Here is a 20614-nt window from a genome sequence, read left to right as displayed (position 1 = left end):
AACACAAAACCCCAGAAACAGTTGAGTGACAGCACAAATAATATTGACATATTGAGCAGTGAGAAGGATGAGGATTTGCCATGTTAATATATGTAGCTTTTGCTAAAATGCATGAACTGTTAATGCAGGGAATACTAAAGCATTTGGACAAGTATGTTTTGTTCTTTGAAGGAAATACCACACAACTAGAGCTGCCGTGATGTGCCCATCCAGAAGGAACTTCTGCACAATGCTGCAAGAGAATAATTAGTTCTCAGAAAGCTGCCAAGGACACAGCTCAAATTTACAGTGCATGGGCACTGATCTGATTCAGTAGCTGATGCCTGTTTTGTCTTCAGCCATCAGTTTATTCTTATGCCAGCCTGCTTCTACATGCTTGACTAAAAAGTCTTATGTGCATGTATATAAAGTCTGGGGTTTGTTTTGTCAGTATGGCTAGGTACACATTATAGATTTCGATTTACCCCAAATAAATGGAATACTTCTGGTGTTCTATGATCGTGCATGTGAATTTCAGCATTCTGAAATGGAAAGCCAGGTTTTATCTTGAATATGAATTTAACTGGAGTATGATAAAGGTTCCTTATCTCAAACCTTAAGTTGTTTTCTTTTGAAGCTCTAGAAAATTTGTTGATCCCCATACTTCCCAAACTGGAGGAGATTATTTTGGGAGACCACAGACTGCAAGCTTTTGTTCTGACATATGTCAGGAGCCCAGACCTGTGGTAGAGAGGACACGAAGCTTCCATCTACAAAACTAGGAAAATGCCTTCTGAATGGTAATAAGCCAAGTGAGGCCCTACAATAGATTGCCTTGGATGGTTAAGGAATTTCCAGATTTGGATGCCTCTGAGAGCAAGCTGGTGAAAGGTCAACTATGTAACTGTAGTTGATCTTGACTTGGTGCTTGGGGAAGGAGCAGATGCAACTAGGTGGACTTTGTCAATTTATTCCTCTTGAAGGACTCTTCTGCTTACTAATTCTGCAGTCTCTGCTACCCTTTCCAGACCTTCAAAGATCTGTAAGGAAGAGGATATGGAGGGAGATGGGCTGCTTTTTTATTATAGGCCTCGGGAATGCAGTGTAACCAGAAGGCATACTTGCTGTCTGAAAAATCCCGTCCTCATGCTGTTCTCTGTCATGGTTTGTAAGCTTACCAACACGCCAAGAATAGCTCATCAGTGTAGAAATCAGTGCTGCTGCTGCTACAATATTAGTAATTGTTCAGATTTTATGCTAAGGTTTGTTTGTTATTGTTTTTAGTATTGCATCATTGATTTTAGTTACTAAAAACTGGTAAAACCAGAGACACTTCCCTTGTTCTTGAAGCTTTTAGCAGTGTCTGTTCATCCTGTTGCTGCTGAGCTCATTTGTCTTGGAATGTAGCCTTTGAGAGAAATCATCAGTGTGTGAATACACTAATGGGGTTTTCACTATCTTAAAATTCAGGTGAAGAAGTGTTTGAAGGAGAACAAAGTTTGAATGTTTCATATATAAAGTTCTCATAAAGTTCCAGAAGCACTTGGAGAAAGCGTGTCATGAAAACTCCTGGGGCAGAATCAGCAGTGCTTTCCTGGTCTGCGCCCAGCTGGCTTTCAGATCTGTATGTGGAACAAATGCTAGTGATTAACAGTATCACTCAAGGGCAAGACCTGGAATTAAGGAGAGAGATCTGACTTAGATAATGTAGTGATGAAACTGCAGGAAATGCCACACCTGTCCATCCTGCTGGGACAAGAAAGACCTGTTCTGAAGGTGAGCAAGGAACCTATCTTGAAAAATCAGGAAAAGGGAAACCAACCCAACCCCTCAAAAAAAAACCCAACCAGCCCCAAAAGCCCCACCCCAAGAACCCCAACAAAAAACAACCCCCACTGTGTTCAAAATGCTTTTGACTCCATTTGAGGTGCTTTTGGGACTTCCTACAGGCACTGTGTTCCAAACTGCATTGTGCAATGACATAAGATTTGATCTTTACTAGATTAAAATGCACAATTACTCACTGGTTTTAAGACAACCCCCCCATCTAAATAAGTCATTGTGTGATATGCCATTATGAATTTTAGGAAGCATTCTGTTATATAGTGTTGGGATCTTCTGCTTCCTGATTTTACATATTAGAACTCTTCATGGAATTCATTGGTGTTACTGACTTATTTTTGTTCTGTGATTGTGGCAATAGATTTCAGTTTTCTGCTGTATTTAATGTAAGTTTTTTAGGTGTAATTGTCAAGGCTCTAATTATTTCATGATACAAAAGAATTTAAAATGCAGAATCTTGTGAAAACAATTGCTTATCATCATCAGGATCCCTTTTTCCTTCCTGATCTCTGTATGTTAACTAGTAGGTACATTATGGGTAATAGTAAATGTACTATTTCTTTAAAGATGGAGATTTGAAACAAGAATTTTGGTTTGCTTGCTTGCTTCTCCTTTTACTTAGTTTGGAGCCTGCATTGATTCTCTCCTTCCCCCTGCAAGAGTGCAGAGCCATTTCTAAGCTGTCATTGAAGAAAACGAGGTCCTGTCCATCAGTTATCTGCAGTGAGGTTGCGTGCCAGGCCTTAGGCGAGTTGTCTCCTCCCAGAACTATGAAGTGAGATTGAGGATAACCAGAATAAACACATTTCTAAAGCACTCTCAATGTTTTCAATTGCTCTTAAGTTATTTAATGTAAAGCACTGAAGCAGGATGGAATTAAGGTTCCCTGCTTTTTTTAAGGTCCACTGAAATGAGAAAGTTTACTAACAAAACTTGGTCAGTTATTGGAGTGACAGAAATGGAAACCAAGGTAGTTAAGTACAGAGACTCTGTCATTATTTTTTTGTGTATGGGTATATATACAAGGTAACTGAGGAGAGGCGTTGTTCCTAATTCATGGAGTGTGAGACTTACTGCCTCACAGCCTTCTCTTCATCACTACTTTCCTCTTCATGATTTTATACTCTAATAAAGGCAATATGAAAAGAGCTATGGGCTTCAGCACAGTGGGCCCTCACCCATGAATGAGCACCTTAAGGACTACCAAAATAAAAACAGCAGCAAAGGGAGATGGGCATTTTACATCTCTATTAGATAATATGTCAACATTACAAAAGGTACAATTCCTATGACCAGAAAGGGGGGGGGGGGGGGGGTGCAGAGAGCCTAGTTTGCTGGCTGTGCAGTGACAGCTGTCTTTGCACTCTTTCAGCTTCCTCAAAGCAGCTGAGATTGTGATTTGGCAAACGTCCTCTCCTTTACGTTCTCATTTCCTGATAAGAAACAAATAAGAATAGAGAAAGATTTAGATTGTTTATTTCCAATTAATACAGATCCCAAGTATGCTGGGGAGAAGCATTCTGTAATTAAGGGAGGAAGGGATACATGAGCCAACATTGCTACAGATTCTCAGTATAAATGTGGAGGAGAACCAAACAGGCAAACCAGTTTGAGGCTGGCTTTTTCCTTGTTTGACTAGGTTTAGAAGGCAGAAAAGCCAAGTGGTGCAGTTAAAGATGATCCTTCTTTCTCTTGCAGTAAGAATGGAGCTTTTCCGCAATCTTTAGGGAAATGGCAAGGAAAAGTTTTTTAGGAAATGACAAGCAGGATTTTGAGATTGACACTGATAAAGGTGGTTGCTGGTCGTATAGGAAATGAGGTAGAAAGTAGAGCAGAGTGATGATGGCAACAGAATGGTCTTGTATGAAAGTAAGGGCTAGAAGTTCTTACTTAAGCTGAGGATCTTGCATACAGATTTATGTTCCTGTTTTTGTAGGAGGGCAAAATGAAAGTTAAATATCTGTTCAGAAGAGCTCTTGGCTATCTCACATGCACACACCCACATACAAAACTGGGTTTTTAATCAGTTGGGAATACGTACTGAACTTTTGTACATATAACCCATGCTTCAGATGATAATGCGTCATTATAGAACTACTCGTCCTTGCAAATGATTACCCAGATGACCTGTGAATTACAGTTATGAAAATGCAGGTTTATGGCAAAGGTAAGCAGCTGGTCATACGTAGGAACTGCTATTCATGTCATGCCTTTTCCCTTCTGCATGCTAAACCGAAAATCATCTGATACCCACATGGACTTTTGGAAGGTAAATTCTTTAAAGAGTGCAAGCAACAGGTTGTGGCTATTTAAGGGTGAAGACATTTGGAAAGAGTTGCTTGAAAGAGGAAAGAAGGCAGCATGTGTAACAGGAAGGCTGCTGAACTGGGAGTGAAAAAGTGAAATGAAGAGGGAGAAATAGAAATAAAAAGTGAGGAAGTTTTGGTGTCCATTGTATTTGCTTCAGGAATCAAATTTGGTGGAAGGTCCAAGGGGGATTGATGCTGAGGGGAAATTTACCCCAAAGCTCCTCATCCTCCTTTGAATATGTGAAAGGAAGGGAAGGAATTCACAAAGTTGCGTATGATTCCAAAGGAAGAACTCTCAGGATTTTCTCTTGTAGCCCTTGTACAATACAATACAAACATCTGTGTGTTGCTTGAGCAAAGTGAGTTAAAGGTTTGCTGTTTGATTTCAGATAACTTGAGTCATGTTTTGAAAATACAGTAACTTAACTAGCTTTTTGTTTTATTACTAGGGTATCTTCAACCAGTTTCAGTGTAGCAGTGAAAAGGTATTGCCTTCTGATGCCCTGCGCACTGCTCTTGCAAAGACATTTCAGGATGAGCAACGCTTCCAACTGGGCATCATGGATGATGCTGCAGAATGTTTTGTGAGTATAACTGAAAGATGGTTTGACAGGCAGAGATGCCCCACATCTTTTTTTTTTTTTTTTTTTTCCTTTTTTTTTTTGTCTTTCCATTTCTCCCCTCCCAAAATTCCATGCATGTGTAGCCTGTGAAAGTCCACGGAGAGATCCGCAAGCTTGAAGTGATCCAGGGGGGGAATGAGTATTTGCTTTGAGAGTCATCACTAATGATTTTTGAATGGAAACATTAATGTTACCCATTTTTACAGTTACCTTTGGGTATGTACTGCTTGCACTCTCAAGTGTGTCTTGGATATGAATTGTAATAAAAATTGCACTGCAGGAATGATCCAGGATTCTCATTTCAAGGATCACCTCAAAAGGGTGAAAGGGCATTTTGTTTGCCCTTTATTTTGAAACCATGTTTTTGCAAACTCTGGCTAAGGGAAAGTAAAAATAAATAAACCAAACACAGCCCAACACAGTTGTTCATGTTTGTAAGTTGAGGTAACCAAAAGTAAAATAGATCATTTCCAGATATTTCTGTTGCTGTATTTGTAAACACTCTGACATTTTTTTAGTCTGGTTAGCCCAATAGTGTGATTGGGAGATGGCTCTGACACAAATTTTACATCCCTAGGTTTACCTGTGTGCTTCCTTTTTTATATTCAAACTCATTCTTGTATCCATTATGTTAAGATTTTATTCTTACCCATATTTCCTCCTTTTCCCTCTTCAGTCTCCTAAATTTCTTTCATTTATTTAGGAGGTATTTTTGCCTTACCGACCTACTGGCTGCTCCCTTTCTTGGAAATGATGGTGTCCGTAGGGTGGCCCAAGTGTGTTTGTGTATGCTGCTTGTTTGTTAACAAAGATGTTAATTCTTAACCAAAATATAAATGTATTGGATTTACTACTGCAAGGCAAAACTTCTCTCGGGTAAAGCACCTATTGGAGTAGAGTCCTTTCTATATGTTAAATTTTTCTTTTCCTACACCTACCTAATTTGACACTCACACTGCAAGAAATCACAGGAATAGGGTAAATGCATATAGCTATTGTAGTTCTCTTAAACTAAGCAGACTGATAACAGGCTTATAATAACCCAGCGTATCCTGTGTTTGTAGAATACTAACACAGGAAAATTATATAGTTTAATGAGCTCACTTAAAATATAAGTAGATGATGGCAATAAAGCCTCAAAGTGAAATAAATTACATCAGCCTACGCAGCAGCCCCTGTGAGCACAGTTATATCGAATAGGTTTTTTTTATGCAGTACAACACTCAAATGGGGTTCTTTATGTAGTAGAACATGGGAACTTTTGGTTTAGTTTCGTCCTTGAGAAAGCTAATCTGAATATCCCATCTCGTACTGCTGTAGGTGTCCCCACAGCAGGTTTGTTAGGTTAACTGTACTGGCGCAAGGATGGTTAAAGTGGGGACATGCTCCCTTTTGAGGTGTTAAGCTTTAAGGCAGAGATAATTCCATAGCTTTTCACTTAGTTAACCTTTTCAGCCCTAAAGGCAGAGATTTAATTTAAATGCCAGAAGACCTTAGATAGTAAAGTTCAAGGGAAATTGCACGAGGTCAGAGCTATTTTGCCTAATAATTAATCTTGACCTGCTTGTTGCAGATCTATAAACCAAATATGCAGCTCATAGTGATAGTGAAGAGAATGCTGCTGGAAGGGGCATCAGTAGACTTTTGGCACCCCCAGATTAACATTGGCAACAGTGGGAGGAGAGGGAACTCTTAGGACAGGAACTCCTGGGAACTTGGAAACAGATGGAGCTGTCTGAAATAATACCTAGAAGATGTTCAGTGCTTTTGTTTCATGCAGAATGTAGTCTGCCTCTTCATTTATTAGTTCTCTCCCTTTTTGATAGAATGTAGGTTATTTGCCGTATTTCAAAGCCCTTCTGGAACACAGAAATTGATTTGGGTTACTTGGGGTAGATGAAGAGAAGTTAGTGGCAATCCAGTGATTTTAAAACTGCAGAGCTGCTCTGCCTGTTATGTTTGGTCAAATCCATTGGTGCTTGAGAATTGAACAGAATAATCACTGACAGAATCTTCAGTTGTGCTAATAAATAAAGTAAATGGTTACCTGACACAGCATTTCAAATCAGAAGTGGTAGCCATTTTCTTTTGTAGCAAAGAAATGCCAACTTTTTTGTTTCCTAAGCAACTTTAAAAAATTTGCGGGAGCCTTCTGTCTCTGTGAACAACACTTACATTATTGTATCTGACATGCTTTTGTGATTTATATGTTAACTTTTGTCTACATTTGAAATGATCTAATGATTTTTTTGGTGGGTTTTTTCCTTTTTCTTCTCTCTTTGGCTAGGAAAACCTGTTAATGCGAATCCACTTCCACATTGCAGATGAGACAAAGGAAGATATTTGCACTGCACCACATTGTGTTTCCCATCAGAAGTTTGCGATGACCTTGTTTGAACAGGTGAAGTGATGATACAGGCTTTATACAAATCATCAGTTCTCAAGTTTCAAATTTGCATTCCTAAGACATGCATTGCCATGATAAAAAAGATACAAACAGAAGTGTTCCTGTGGAAACATACCTGTTTAATCGTGTCAATGTATTATGTTTTCTTTCTCTTCAGTGTGTTTGTACCAGCTGTGGTGCCACCTCTGACCCGTTACCTTTCATCCAGATGGTACATTATATTTCTACAACCTCACTGTGGTGAGTTGGGATTTTTACAGGGAAGAGAACTTCTCTCTCCCCCCCTCCACCCCCACCCCTCATCCCCCTTTCCCTCTCCATACTGGTATTGTGGTTCAATCTTTACCTTCACAAGATAGAACATGGTTAGTTGAAAGTTGGTGGGGCTTTGATAACTATGATACAGAACATGAGGGCTTAGTGGAGCAGAAGATAGCAGTTCAGGCATGGATCAGTGTGTCTGCTTGTTTATGATTCTGGATCTGAAAACTGTAATGGCAAGGACTTGTGTAAGTTTTGAAAGACCTTAATATGTGAGCAGGTGAGTTAAGAAGAAAAGAAAAATAAAGAAGAATTTATGCTGAAAAGGACCTAGTCTGTCCTCCTGTTCAAAGCAGGACTAACTTCAAAGCTAGATCAGGCTGCTTGGGATTTTCTGCAGCTGAGTTTTGAAAGCATTCAAGGACAGAAATTCCATGACTTCTCTGGGCTGCCTGTTCCAGTACTTAGTGACTTGGTGTGGATTTTTTTTTTTCCTTGTATCCAGTCACCATTTCCCTTTCTGCATCTTTTGCTTCTTGTCCTTTCTGTTTGCCTCTGCAAAGAGTCTGGATAATGTTCAGCTTGTCTACCAGCTTTCGGCAATGTTGCTCCTCAGCTGTTCGTTGCCCAGCCAGTACTGCTACACTGAGTGTGCTCTGTCCAGGGTGCAAGACTCTGTATTTTTCCTTTACTGAATTTCATGATCTTCCTGTCAGCTCATTCCTCCAATCTGTCAAGATCCTTCTGGGTGGCAGCACTCCCTTTCTGTGTATTGACTGCTCCATCCGGTTTGTTGTCATCTGTAAACTTGATGTGGGTGTGTTCTGATTCGTCATCCAGATTGTTAATGAAAATCTTAAATAGCATCGGCCATGGTATTAAATCCTGAGTTAACAGCACTCTAAACTGACTGCTGGTTACGTTTGAATCCTCTGAGCCTGAAGGTCCATCTGGGTTTTTGGCTGCATTGTATTCTACCTGTGCAGTCCACACCTCCTGATTTGGCCACAGGAATGCTGCAGATGATTTGGAAACCTTGCTAGGGACCAAATGATAATTAACTGCTCTTGCCTCCTCAACAGAACCCATCGTCTTATGATAGATAATAAAGTAGGTCAGGCATACTTTGCCCTTGGTAAAGGCATGCTGGCTGCTCTGACTCACCTTCTTGTCTTTCATATGCCTGGAGATGATTTCCAAGGGGATTTGATCTGTCATCGCCCCAGGTGCTGGAGCGAGACTGACGAGCCGGTAGTTCCTCAAATCCTTTTTCTTGGATGGATATATAGCTCTTGCTTTTTCTAGTTGTTGGGGAACTCCCTCATTAAAGAAGATGGTGCACAGAGCAATAGCTCTAGCTCTGTAGTAGTTCATTTCAGTGAATGCTAGAGAAGTCTTCTGTTAGTAGATGGCTGCTCAGTTAAAAACTCCTTAAATCTGATCAAGGCAGGAGTCTGTTACTCACTTCTGTCTTGAAATTTTGATTGAGATGAAAATTTCTCATGGTTTGTTGTCACCCATGTGAGACATGTAGTTACAGAACCTGAAAAATTTGTCTTGAAAACTACTAGTTGCTGTTCTCCTGCAGACCTGTGTTAAAAGCTGCCACTTTACCAGTGTGTCAGGAGTATTGTAGAGCGTTCCCCCTTGTGCCTGCTACCTGCCATTCCATCGAGCTGCAGTTTTGCTTTAGGTTACCGACAGGCACTGTGTATCAGAATATGATTTATTAGAAAAACAGCAAAATAAGTATTTTAATGGTACTCAACATTTTATATTAAATATCTCAGTAAATCTGATGTCATGCAGTGGTTTTCAAAACCACCAATAAAAAGTGATATATTTATTTACCTTTTAAATCAATTTAAGCTTTAACATGCTTTGAGCACTAGTGTTCTTGTGTACTTACTGTCATCTTTCTTTCAACTTGGACAGTGAAATCAGTTGGGTACTGTGCTATTTTTTTGTCCTTAGTTTTATTATTAAGGAAGTGCTTTACTGTGCTACTTCGCTAGGGTTGTGGTTACTGAAGAAAAGCATTTTGAAATCCAAGTATTTATCAAAATGCTAAAGCTTGCTTTTAAGATGTAGATTTTAAGCCAAACTATAAATTATTCCTATTTTTAAGTTTTACTGCAGTATTATCATGGAAGGTGTAGCAATTCACGCTCAATTATGTGATTCTTCTGTACTACAATATTAAATATAGAAAGTGGTGTGGGTTTTAAGGTTCTTTTCGTAAAATTTAACTAAACTTACTTAATGTGGGTTTGTGTTTTACTACTAAACTTTTTTTTTACTATGCTTTCTCTATACTGAAGCAACCAAGCTATTTGTATGCTGGAGAGACGAGAGAAACCCACTCCAGATATGTTTGGAGAGCTACTACAGAATGCCAGCACTATGGGAGACCTGCGAAACTGTCCAGTTAGTATCCTTAGTTTTTCTTTTGGGGGGAAAGGACAGGACAGAAGAAGCTTAGTAGATTACACTGATGTGTACCTTTTAACTCATGAGAATTTTCAAGGTTTAGTTTGTCATAATGGTGAAGAAGATAGGTAAGAATGTTCTTTGGGTTTTAATTCAGCACAGTTATTCAGTGAAGGAAGGGAAAGATGACTGATACTGAGCACTTCTTTGATTAGATGCAAGTAGCAAGAACAAGAATAGACACAGTGTTTGGATGGAAACTAAAAATGTGATTTCTAACTCTGAAACCTTTGAAAAAAGGTGATGAGGGGGAATAAATTGGAAATGCTTACATTGCTCCCAGGAAATAGCCACACAATCTATTCCTGTTCAAGCCTGTGTTGCTGCTAGAAGCACCTATCGTAGATTTGCTGTTCAGCTTCACTGAGGGTGGGTGAGGTCTCCAACACTAGCATTACATAAAGCTGCAATTGTGCTGCTTTTATCCTATGATGAAAGTTCTGGCATCTTACCTAAAGAAAAGGAAATGACAAAGAATTTGGAGGCTGTATGGTTTTTTTATAGATTTCTGTATGTTGACGGTGGTTTTGATTAGCTAGACTTTTTAGAGCAGTATTCCCACAGTTCATCCAGTTTCTCCAGTAATTATTTCTGTAGAGTGTAGTGTGTTTCATCTGTAATAACGGCATGAGAAAAGTAGTACTTATTTCTTGTAAAATCTTGTTAGCAGTACCATGCTTGGCACAGATAGCGGAACTTTTGTACCAGTCACTGTAATCGTGTACAAGATCAGTTGTTTTGCCTAGATAAGCTTCCATTCACCTTCATTACTACCTTTCAGTGGAGTAAATTGAACTGTTGACCAAACTGCTGTACCTGCAGCATAGAGTCAAAATGTTGGTGGGAGGGGAAGATAAAAGCACTGCTGCTTTCCACTGCCAGAGAATATCCTGATGGTGAAAGGCTTGTTAGGCTACACAGTATATCTGCAAGAGCTATGCCAAAGGCAGGAGTTATCACAGAAAATTTGAGGGAGTATTGGTTTGGAGCAAGGTTTTCTGTTCAGCGTGTGGGAGAGATTGACCAGAAAGTGTAGGCAATAGTTGTGAGTGATGACTGGCATTTAACCACTTAAAAACAATTACTGCATATGTCAAGTTGATAGTCACAGGCTGCTATTCTTAAAAATGTTCTATTCTGCTGTGCGGTAAGTCTGACAAAATTCAGCTGAATTAAGTCTGTGTATCAGTTGGGTTAAGAAAAATAAAGATTTTTTTTTTTAATGTAAATATTTATATATATTTTTTAAAATAAATTAAATCATAAGGGCTAGATTTCTAAAACAAGAGTTTGATACCTTGTTTTGGCTTTTAATTTCAGTGTGTCCAGGTCCAGGGCTTTAGATAAATATGCAAAATGAGTTATCATCAAACTTCTTTTACATATTGATTAATAGGCAGGCCAGGAAACAGCTGCGTAACTGCTCCTTCATGTAATGCTACTGTTAGATGCCTCAGCAGTCCTCAGGGAAGCAGTACAGGCTCCAACAGGAATGGTTTATGTGCCTGCTCCCTGGGGGCAGTGCAAGTATTTCCATTTTATCCCCCCAACTTTCTATAGTTCAACTGAAGCGTTCACTTTAAGTCTCCATCAAAACATATTTTTTTTTTTTTGGCAAATAGTGACTCACTTATTTGAATAAAAGAAATGAAGATACTGTATTGTCATTTTAAAGGTTGAGTTCAGCTATTTAATATCCAAAGCATGGGAAATCTTAATAGAAGGACATTCTTTCTCAGGGTGAGCTGCCCTTTAAGTGTGAAATGGTTGGTTGGATAAAATTGCTTACCAGTACTTGCTGCCTTGTTCTATTTGCGAAGTTCTTCTGTCGAGGCTTAGCTGAGCGTGGCCTATAAGTCATGCCAGGGAAGCTCTTTATCAGTGTGCCGTATTCCTCCTGTTGCAGAAAATGCTGATGTTAGCTAGCTGAAGCAAAGAAGACAATGACAATTTGAGAGTAAGATATGTTTGTTGTGTGGTAATCCACAGGAATGCTTGTACTTTGAATGACACTTGCGAAATATTTGTGATTATAGTCATCTTTAATATTAAAACTTCCTGTCTACATTGAAACATCACAGTCCTCTACCTGTAAAAAAAAATACTAAAAAAAAAAAATCTGTCTTCATTGCCTTGTTGTTAAGCTCATCCCTTTCTGGTTTTTGAATCTTTCTTTTTTGTCTCTCATTGATAATTGGGACTGAAATTCTGGCTAATTTTCTAGATTGCTTTGGGGGGATAAATGCTTTATGATCCTCTTCCCTGGCTGTAGTGTCAGAAATGATTATATCCAATTGTGAAACCAGTCTCTGTAGAGATGAGAAACTGTTCTCAGTACAAAAATGGGGTTTTTTTCTGAGATCTTGCAAAGGTACCTTTGTGATCTGTCACAGAGGTATAGCAAGTGTTGCAAAGGGACTTTGTCATAGTTGTCCCCAAAACCCCCTAAAAAAAAAAAAAAGTACTGTGTGTTAAAATTACAGTCATAATCTCTTAATTCAAACAGTAAGCTTTTTTTCATGATGTTTTAAAGATGCCCACAGTTCCAACAGGATAGATTGGAACAACCACTGAGAAATGTCAGCTTCACAAGCAAGCTTATCTCTGAGAAGTAATCTGGCTAGAGAGTGAGGGGGATCCTGGCCATCAATAGCACTGGCAGTCATTTAAAAAATAAAAAATGGGAGTGTGAGGGGAAACAGGAAATAAGAAATGAAAGAACTGGTATGAGTTACTAGAGCACCATTTACTCTCCTCATCTTCCAGCTGCTGCTCTCATATTTATGTGAATACTGACCTAACTATCCTGTCTAAAATGAGATGCTTCAGGCACCTTGTAGAACAACCACCCAATTTTAACAGCAAAGCAGCACCTTGAGGATTTTTCTGATGCCGTCATATAAAGCATCAATCTCCATAAAAATAACTTTTAATCTGAAATTCAGATCAAAAGAAAGTAAGAAAGTGAGCTTTCCCTCAGATTCCTAAGAATGTTTTGGGGATCTTTCACGTATGCTTGCTTATCTTTTTTTAAGTAAGCGTAATTTTGTGCTATACCTTTTAATCGTTATCAGTGGCATGAGGAAGAATCAGCAGTATTCATTTTAAAGCTTGCGAATACCAGATAGTCCTGATAACACTCCTCATCTGTGACATAAGAAGCTCATATCCTGACACGGAGCAATTATATCTGCTGTGTTTCACCACCACCTCTTTGGAAGCTGTACTTTTGAAACTTACGCTTGTTAGTGCCTTACCCTAATATTATAATAAGAGAAGGATTATATTCAGTGTTTTCTTTATTTAAATCCTCAGAGTAACTGTGGGGAAAAGATCCGTATTCGTCGTGTGCTGATGAACTCTCCACAGATCATCACCATTGGCTTGGTTTGGGACTCGGACCACTCTGATCTGGCTGAGGATGTGATTCACAGTCTGGGCACTTGCCTTAAACTGGGAGATGTGAGTTTTTGGTATTTCAACACTACCTACTAACACAGTCTTTCTCACGGTAGTCTGTAGTAGTGTATTGAGAAATACAAGAAGTTGCCACCTTTATCTTTTCGGTGTCCATAGAAAGAGGCCAGATCCAAGGATCTGACCTGTTTCTGAATGCTTTAGAAAACCAGAGAAAGTACTAGTGTAATTGCGTATTATTGAATTTCTGAAATTACTAAAAATTAAAAATTACTCCAGAGAATGAAGCTTGCCTGAATCAAAAAATATTTTCAAGTGCAAGGAAATTTTGGATCGAGGTTTGTGCTATTTCTGTGAAAATACACTTGTACTCTTTCAATTTCTTTTGAAGTCAAAATGTAGTTAGCTGTTGTGCTTTTTTTTGGTTTTTTTGGGTTTTTTAAACTTTTTAAAATCCTCTTTTCATTGAGATGTGTGGGTGTAACAGAGTTACAAATAACTGAGCAGCCTCTGAGAGATGGTGGCTGACACTGTGTGATCGAATGATAGATTAGATTAAGTAGTGTTTGGGATCCAGAGGTTTGTCCCCTAGAGGAGTCACTTATTCTACATTAGCTGATACTTCAGAGCTGAAATACTGGTATACCAAATTGTAGGTATGTCTTATTGTACCATTAAGGTATTACGTTAAAATTATATATTTATATACACACACATAAAAAAAATGTGTTGGCCAGTGCACAGTGTACCAAAATTAGTGCTAGTTGATGGAAATGTGGTTATGAAACTGCGATCCTTGCATAGTAAAGCAGTAATGCACTAAAAAGTCCTGTGGTTTTAAATAAGACAATTAAATAGCCAGAAAACAATTTTTCTGTATGTTTAGCTCTTTTGACCTACTGACATCTTCATCTTTTCTATGGTGGTGTCATAAATTAGTCTTTGCTTATGTCAGAATAAATGTGGCTGTTCACTGTCAGAATAGCTTTGTTTCTACAGAGCAAAGAGGAATGCAGGTTTGAAACAGTAACAGCAAGTATGACACAGAATACAAATGTTCAGAATAGAACCACACTTCAAATTCTGAAAAAGTATTATGTCGTTATTGTAAATGTCTTCCTTAAAGTACAGCCAGTCTCCAGGACTGATTCGATTCTTGAGCATCTGATGATGCGGTAGGAGTCTGTTCCTGGTCTGTCTCTGGGTTTGCTTTAACATTGGTTGGTTACTTAAGTGCTTATTGCCTTGTTTTCTCTATCTTTTGAAGTAAAAAGCTGACACCTCTCTTTATTACTTTGAAGTCTTCAAACATAAAGCAATATGTAAAATTCTGGGTATTTTATTAATTTTTCCTTTTCATTTTTCTTATCTCCCTTCTTGAAGCTCTTCTTCAGAGTAACTGATGACAGAGCAAAACACTCAGAGCTGTATTTGGTGGGAATGATCTGTTACTATGGAAAACACTATTCTACCTTCTTCTTCCAAACTAAAATCCGCAAGTGGATGTACTTTGATGATGCTCATGTCAAAGAGGTGAGAAAGTAATGTTTAGGAAAATAATCTGTTAGAAATTTGCTAGCTACTTGTGTGTAGATCCATACTGTTTTCTACAGATTTTGAGAAATTTTGGCTGGTTTTCCACTCAAGATCCGTAACTCTGTTGCTCCTTTTTCTAAGCACAGTAAAGCATTCTCAAAAAAGCACACCAGAAATCTCAGAAGCCCTATTCTTAGTTCTGTTCTCTTGGCTGCCAGTCTTGCTTTTTATGTTGTTGTTTGAAAACCTACAGTTTGCTTGTGCACACAACTAACATGCAACTCTTTCCCTTGCTGACAAGTGGTATAGCTCTTTAGTGCCTGGGGTTTTTTTTGTTCTTTGTTGAAGTATCTAGATACCAGTCTTCCCTAGCAGTTGCTGCCAACGACAAATTTTCTGTTGCTTCTGTTAGTGCTTTCCCCCCCTCACCCCCACCCCCCCTTTTCACAAAGCATGAGGTCCTTGACATTGAAGATACCAGTACTGGCATCTTGGCACACTGTTATTACATCCCATTAGTTTGTTTGGCATTGTTTCACGCCACTCTCCTTTTTTTTTTCCTTCTAGTCATGGAAGCACAAAGATGAGAGAGGAAAATTTTCTCCTGTAGTCATGCCAAGCACAGTCTCAAAGGGAAAACTCTAATCCTTGCATTTGTTCAGTCACATTTCTCTGCAGCAAAACTTTGCCAAGGATAGGTACTGCAGTGCTTTAGTAGAATACTTGTGTATGAAGCAAATCTGTTGGAATAGATGCTCAGTGTATTAGGTGAAACCTGTGTTACTACATGGGGAAGATTTTTGAGGTGCATGTAACTATATGAATTGTTGCCTGGCCTATCACAATGCTTGCAGAAGGTCTTTAACAGCAGAAATACACACCAAAGTGGTTAGCTTTGACTTGAATTTGCTGTCATGCTGTTGATGCCTTTTATTGTTCATTTTGTTTATGCTGATGGATGCATTAAGAATTTTTTTTACAAATGCTTTTTTCTGACTGATGCAAAGTTAGAAAATTTCAAGAGAATGAAAAGCTTTTTGTAGGAAAAAAAATCTGAAAGGGAAGCATTATTTTTGTAGTTGTATTTTTAGCAAGAATTTGAATTTGTTTAGCCGTAAGATGGTGTGAATACCTTGATTTTAGTTGAGTTGGTTCTAGAGCTTTCTTGGTGAGTTCAGTTCGGTGCTGGATGTAGGAGTTAAAGAATGTCATTGGAAAATCAAACTCTGAAAGAAGTACGAGGTGAAAAAAGAGAGCTCGTTATAGAAAATAATGACAGAAAACCTTTATTGTGCATTTTTAAATTGTTATTGTTAATTCAGATTGGTCCAAAATGGAAAGATGTTGTGACAAAGTGCATTAAGGGTCACTATCAGCCTTTGCTGCTGCTGTATGCAGATCCAAGAGGAACTCCAGTGTCAGCACAAGACTTGCCCCCTCAAGTGGATTTACAGCAATACAGCAGGACTTGCTATGACAGCGAAGACTCGGGTAAGCAGTCGGGACCGTATGCCTTACACCTCGGTGCTGTAAGGCTGCCTGTGGAAAGTTCTTCTGTTGTGGGTGTGTTTTTCTTCGCGGTCCTTAAGTTGATCTGGAATTCTGAAGAGGACTTCCAGTGTTTCACCTTTGAACCGCTCTCTCAGTCCAAAACTGTTGATGTTTGGGTAGTAATCTTTTCCAGAAGGGTTTGGAGAAAGAAACTGGAGGGGCTGAGGGCAGTGAAGGCCTTGCTGTGGTGTGGATGTGGAGAGGAACAATAACCGATGACTTCAGTGGGTGAATTCATAAAGCCATCAGCAGTTTTAAGAGGAAGGGAACGAGACCAGAGATGTACAAACATGTAAGAATTAAGGAAGCTGCAGAATTAAACTCAGGAGGGAAGTTAGGGGAGAGAAATATTAAGGAAATCTCATAAATGAGTCTTTTGCTAGGATGGTGAAGGGATGCAAGGGGAAGGGGGAAGAAATACTGTTTTATTAAAAGTAACAAGAGAGACAGAATCAGTGCAGTTTATCTTCAGCCTTTGGCTCGTCTTTTACTCAGATAAAGCAGCGCAGCGCAAGAGATCTGAACTGATTTGTGGGAGACTGAAGGGGAAGGGATTGGCAAAGGCTTATGCCCGTAGATCATGTTTACTACTTCATTTTTCATGGTCTGTTCTGCATCAGAAAAGATCTACAGCTATGGAAATGTAGCACTTAACAGCTCAGAGGCCTTCAACACATCACTGCTTCCTGAGTTCTTTGTGGTCATGGTAGTCCATTGAATTAGAAAGGTATGTCCAAGGAAGTAGTGGTCTGAACAGGCTGTTGGTTTACTGAAGTTCTGGATAAATTTGGACATTTAATCACACCATAGGGGGTTGAGGCCGCATTTAAAGAGGAATAGATAAATGTTGAGAAAGACATGCCATTGCAATCCAGATAGGGTGAAAACAAAATCTGGGTTTAAGTTTAATGGCTTTGCAAAAGAAGATTGTTTCTATTTTTGGATGCTTGCAGAGAATATCCTAGATTAGAGATGAGTTTGTAAGTTGCCAAGAACAGCCAGGCGAGACTAAAACCAGAAATACCACCTTTCTTCCAGGATTTTAGCCTATTTATACAGCTGTAAATCCAAGAATATTTTAGGGTTTTCCTGGCCCATAGCTAACTTTATGCTTCCTGGTCAGTGAATCTGTAGAGAACATCTGCTGTCTCCTTATTTATGTGTTGACAGTCTACCAGGAATGAAATAAATCTTCAACTCCTCTTAAAAATAAATGCAAATAAAAACACTGGTAATATAACCTTCACTTGACAAGATGCCTTGCGATTTATAAACCTATCTTCCTGTTCCAAAAAAAAAAGGGAAGTCTGGAGGAAGGAGAGGAGTGCCTCAGTGCTATATGTCAGTTGTGAGCACTTCTACAAGCTTCTGGTCGATACATGCTGTAAATTTGCCTTGCTGTTCTGCCGGTTGATCTCCAGGAAATACATAGATAACCCTTCTGCTCATTGTGTCTGCAGTATCTAATATTATTGTGTCCTAAAATGACTTCAGGAAGCTGAATACAAAAATACATATAAAAAGGTGTTTCCTTTCAGATAAAATTCAGAGGGCTATAATGAGTAACCTGCTCCTTCATTTCAAAAACACTTGGTGAGTCCTCAGGGCTTACTCCTGTAGTCTGCAGTGTTCAACATTGATACCAAGCTCTTGAGAGAAATTCTAAGATACTGTAGGTCGAGGTGCCATGAGAAATCATACCGTATACATTTTCCTGTCAAAAGAAGTGAATTATTTTCTAGGCTTGTTGATATCCAGAGTTTTCTACCCTAATATACCGTTTTCAGAATGGCCCTTTGTCTCCCACGAAGTGTAACTGCAGCTTTTTCCGGATTCCTTATTGTCGTCAGATACTCGCAGCCCATAATTCAGATTCAGAAAATGAACAGAGATTGCTTATTCTTAAGTTGTTAATCACAATATTGTATCTGAACTTTTGACAAGGGAATCTGATAAATGTATCTAATCACATAGAGATGTGATGCTACAAGTTATGGAGGGAAGATTGTCAAAGATGCTTGTACAAAATGTTGTGAAGCTAAGTGCAGACAACTCCTCAGTTCAAAACCAACTGGTTTTGGTTTTCTGTTGAATAAAGACTGCAGTTTACAATTTTCTAGTACTCGGTTCCACAGCACTGATTCCTGTTGCCTCCATTCACCTTTCTTTCTGTGACTGTCATCTCCTTTAACAGCTGTAATTTGTATTTCTTTAGACCAATAAGATTTGTAACCAGTGAGGAGGTGGGGGGAAGTTTGTGATTTCGAAAGTTGTTAGGCATCCTTAAATAGGACATCAGCTACAGGACTTCTTCTCACCAAAAACATGAAGTACCCTCAGGCTGAGCGTTTGTGATTAAACATAAAAAGGACTGTCTTTATTTATTTTTTTTTTTAGATAATACAATTTCAGTATAAAGTTTTACTAGATAAGCTTTTGATTCATAATAGAGGAAATGTGTTATTTATTATAACTTATGATGTTCTTGTTACTCATATTAATATTTAGTACTTGACTTTTTAAACTTTGTATTCCCCTAAAGCAACGTATTTTGTATTTTAATTACACTCGACAGTGTTGAAAATTAATGAAAAATAACTTCAGTGTGGTATTAATGTATACTTTCAGTCCAATGGATGTAGTTTAATTTTGCATAATAAAAGGATTTGATAAATTTGGTGTTATCAAAGAGAAAGAAATAAAGGTTTGCAGAAGGAATCACAGTGTCCCCCCTTCCAAAGGAGAGGACCTTTCCCTTTAGATACTATGTCCTTGCAGTCTGAATGTGTATGGTTTTATACTCGTGTTTTTCTGTTAACTTCTATGTAATTTCCTCCATTTTCTCTTTTTAGCCTCTCCTGACTGCTATAATAGCCCCAAAAGATTGAAATTTGACATTGCTTCCTTCCCTAGGGAGAGAACCTTCCATCTCGAGTGATACCAGGACAGATTCCTCTACAGACAGCTATCCTTATAAACAGGCACACCATGAGTCTGTGGTCAGTCACTTCTCCTCTGACTCGCAGGGGACAGTCATCTACAATGTGGAGAATGATGCGGCTTCACAAAGCAGCAGGGACACAGGTAGCAGATACCGTTATACCTCTGTGAGCATTGTCATTAGATGTGATGACTGCAGTGGATTCCCGTGAAAAGTCTCTCTATATGCAACTTATAACAGAATAGTGAAGTGCGTTCAGTATCCTAAGTGGTTTTGGTTTGTAATGAACTGTTGGCATTCAAAAAAATAAGCATAATTTTAAATGTCTTGTTGGCTTTTGTAGACTCGTATCTAGCCAGGCAAATATTTACAGGCTTGTTTTCTGTTATCCACAATCTTACCTGATGCCTTCGTTCTACAGTTTTGTAAGTTGGAGTCTGTACAGTGCCATTGTATGGTTTGGTAAGCGTTGTCTGTGCTGCTTACTCATCTACGGGCAGTTACTTCATTGCAGGAGTTGCTGCTGCCTGGGAAAGGCGCAATCATCGCCAGAATCTCTCATACTTGGGCACTAAGGACTTTCTATGTAAGTGGGCGTTGGTAGTATTTACTGCACCAGGGAGGAACGTAAGATGATTTCCTGCCTGTGCCAGCAAGTTAAGTGAGACTCCGCAGTTGAAGACAAATCTGTGTAGATGTTCCTTCAGGCAGCTGAACAGCCTGCCTGAACACTCTAGTTGAAAAGAGGTTAACTGGAAGTCTGAAGGCTTAGGTCTCTGTTATTTGTGCCCAGTGACCCTAGTCAGCCTGTGTCTGCATACAGTAACTTCGAACATCACTTCTGAAAAAGTAGTACATGAGTTAGGGTTAGACTTCTGGAGCATCAGAAATATGATCTGCCAAGTCTGTTTGAAAAGTTACTTTTTTGTGCCTTAAGTAGCTTTTCTAAGAAGATATAATCAGCAACTGTTGCACCAGAGTGTTAACAGCTATGGTACCACTTTGTCCTTTTAGTTGCAGAATAGTTGCTCTTTTGTATTGTGATGATATATGAATGCTTGGTTCATTTGAAACAATCTATGGTGCAAACACTTTTTACATCAAAATCCAGAAAAAATGTTTTGAGTTGTTTTTCATTAGTACTCTTAGGCTCTTCATCAGAGGTCCAAGTAACTGTAATACATGGTTTTACATAGCCTGACAATACTTTCAGTGTTTTAGCAAATTCATAATGCTGTAGGTTCCAGTCATAGTCCTA

General features: G+C 38.8%; 1 protein-coding gene across 11 annotated transcripts in view; it reads left to right on the top strand.

Annotated features, from left to right (window-relative positions):
* Window positions 1–20614, top strand: part of USP54 (ubiquitin specific peptidase 54) — a 102431-nt gene that overhangs the window by 58214 nt on the left and 23603 nt on the right. For 10 of the 11 annotated variants that reach the window (XR_008733835.1, XM_055720352.1, XM_055720349.1 and 7 more), the window contains exons 4-11: window positions 4580–4714; window positions 7041–7154; window positions 7318–7400; window positions 9743–9848; window positions 13227–13373; window positions 14712–14861; window positions 16187–16355; window positions 19329–19499. Coding sequence is in view for 10 of the 11 variants with exons in the window: in XM_055720352.1 (XP_055576327.1) it covers window positions 4580–4714; window positions 7041–7154; window positions 7318–7400; window positions 9743–9848; window positions 13227–13373; window positions 14712–14861; window positions 16187–16355; window positions 19329–19499 (1075 nt within the window). In the remaining variant the exon portion in view is untranslated. Of the gene's footprint in view, window positions 1–1449; window positions 1756–4579; window positions 4715–7040; window positions 7155–7317; window positions 7401–9742; window positions 9849–13226; window positions 13374–14711; window positions 14862–16186; window positions 16356–19328; window positions 19500–20614 lie in introns of all 11 variants that reach the window. The other variant, XM_027816744.2, reaches the window with a different exon arrangement.

The sequence above is a fragment of the Falco cherrug genome, chromosome 9 (assembly GCF_023634085.1).
Source record: "Falco cherrug isolate bFalChe1 chromosome 9, bFalChe1.pri, whole genome shotgun sequence".
NCBI lineage: Eukaryota > Metazoa > Chordata > Aves > Falconiformes > Falconidae > Falco > Falco cherrug.
Note: the sequence above shows the minus strand (reverse complement) of the source record. Positions and strands in the feature narration are given on the sequence as shown.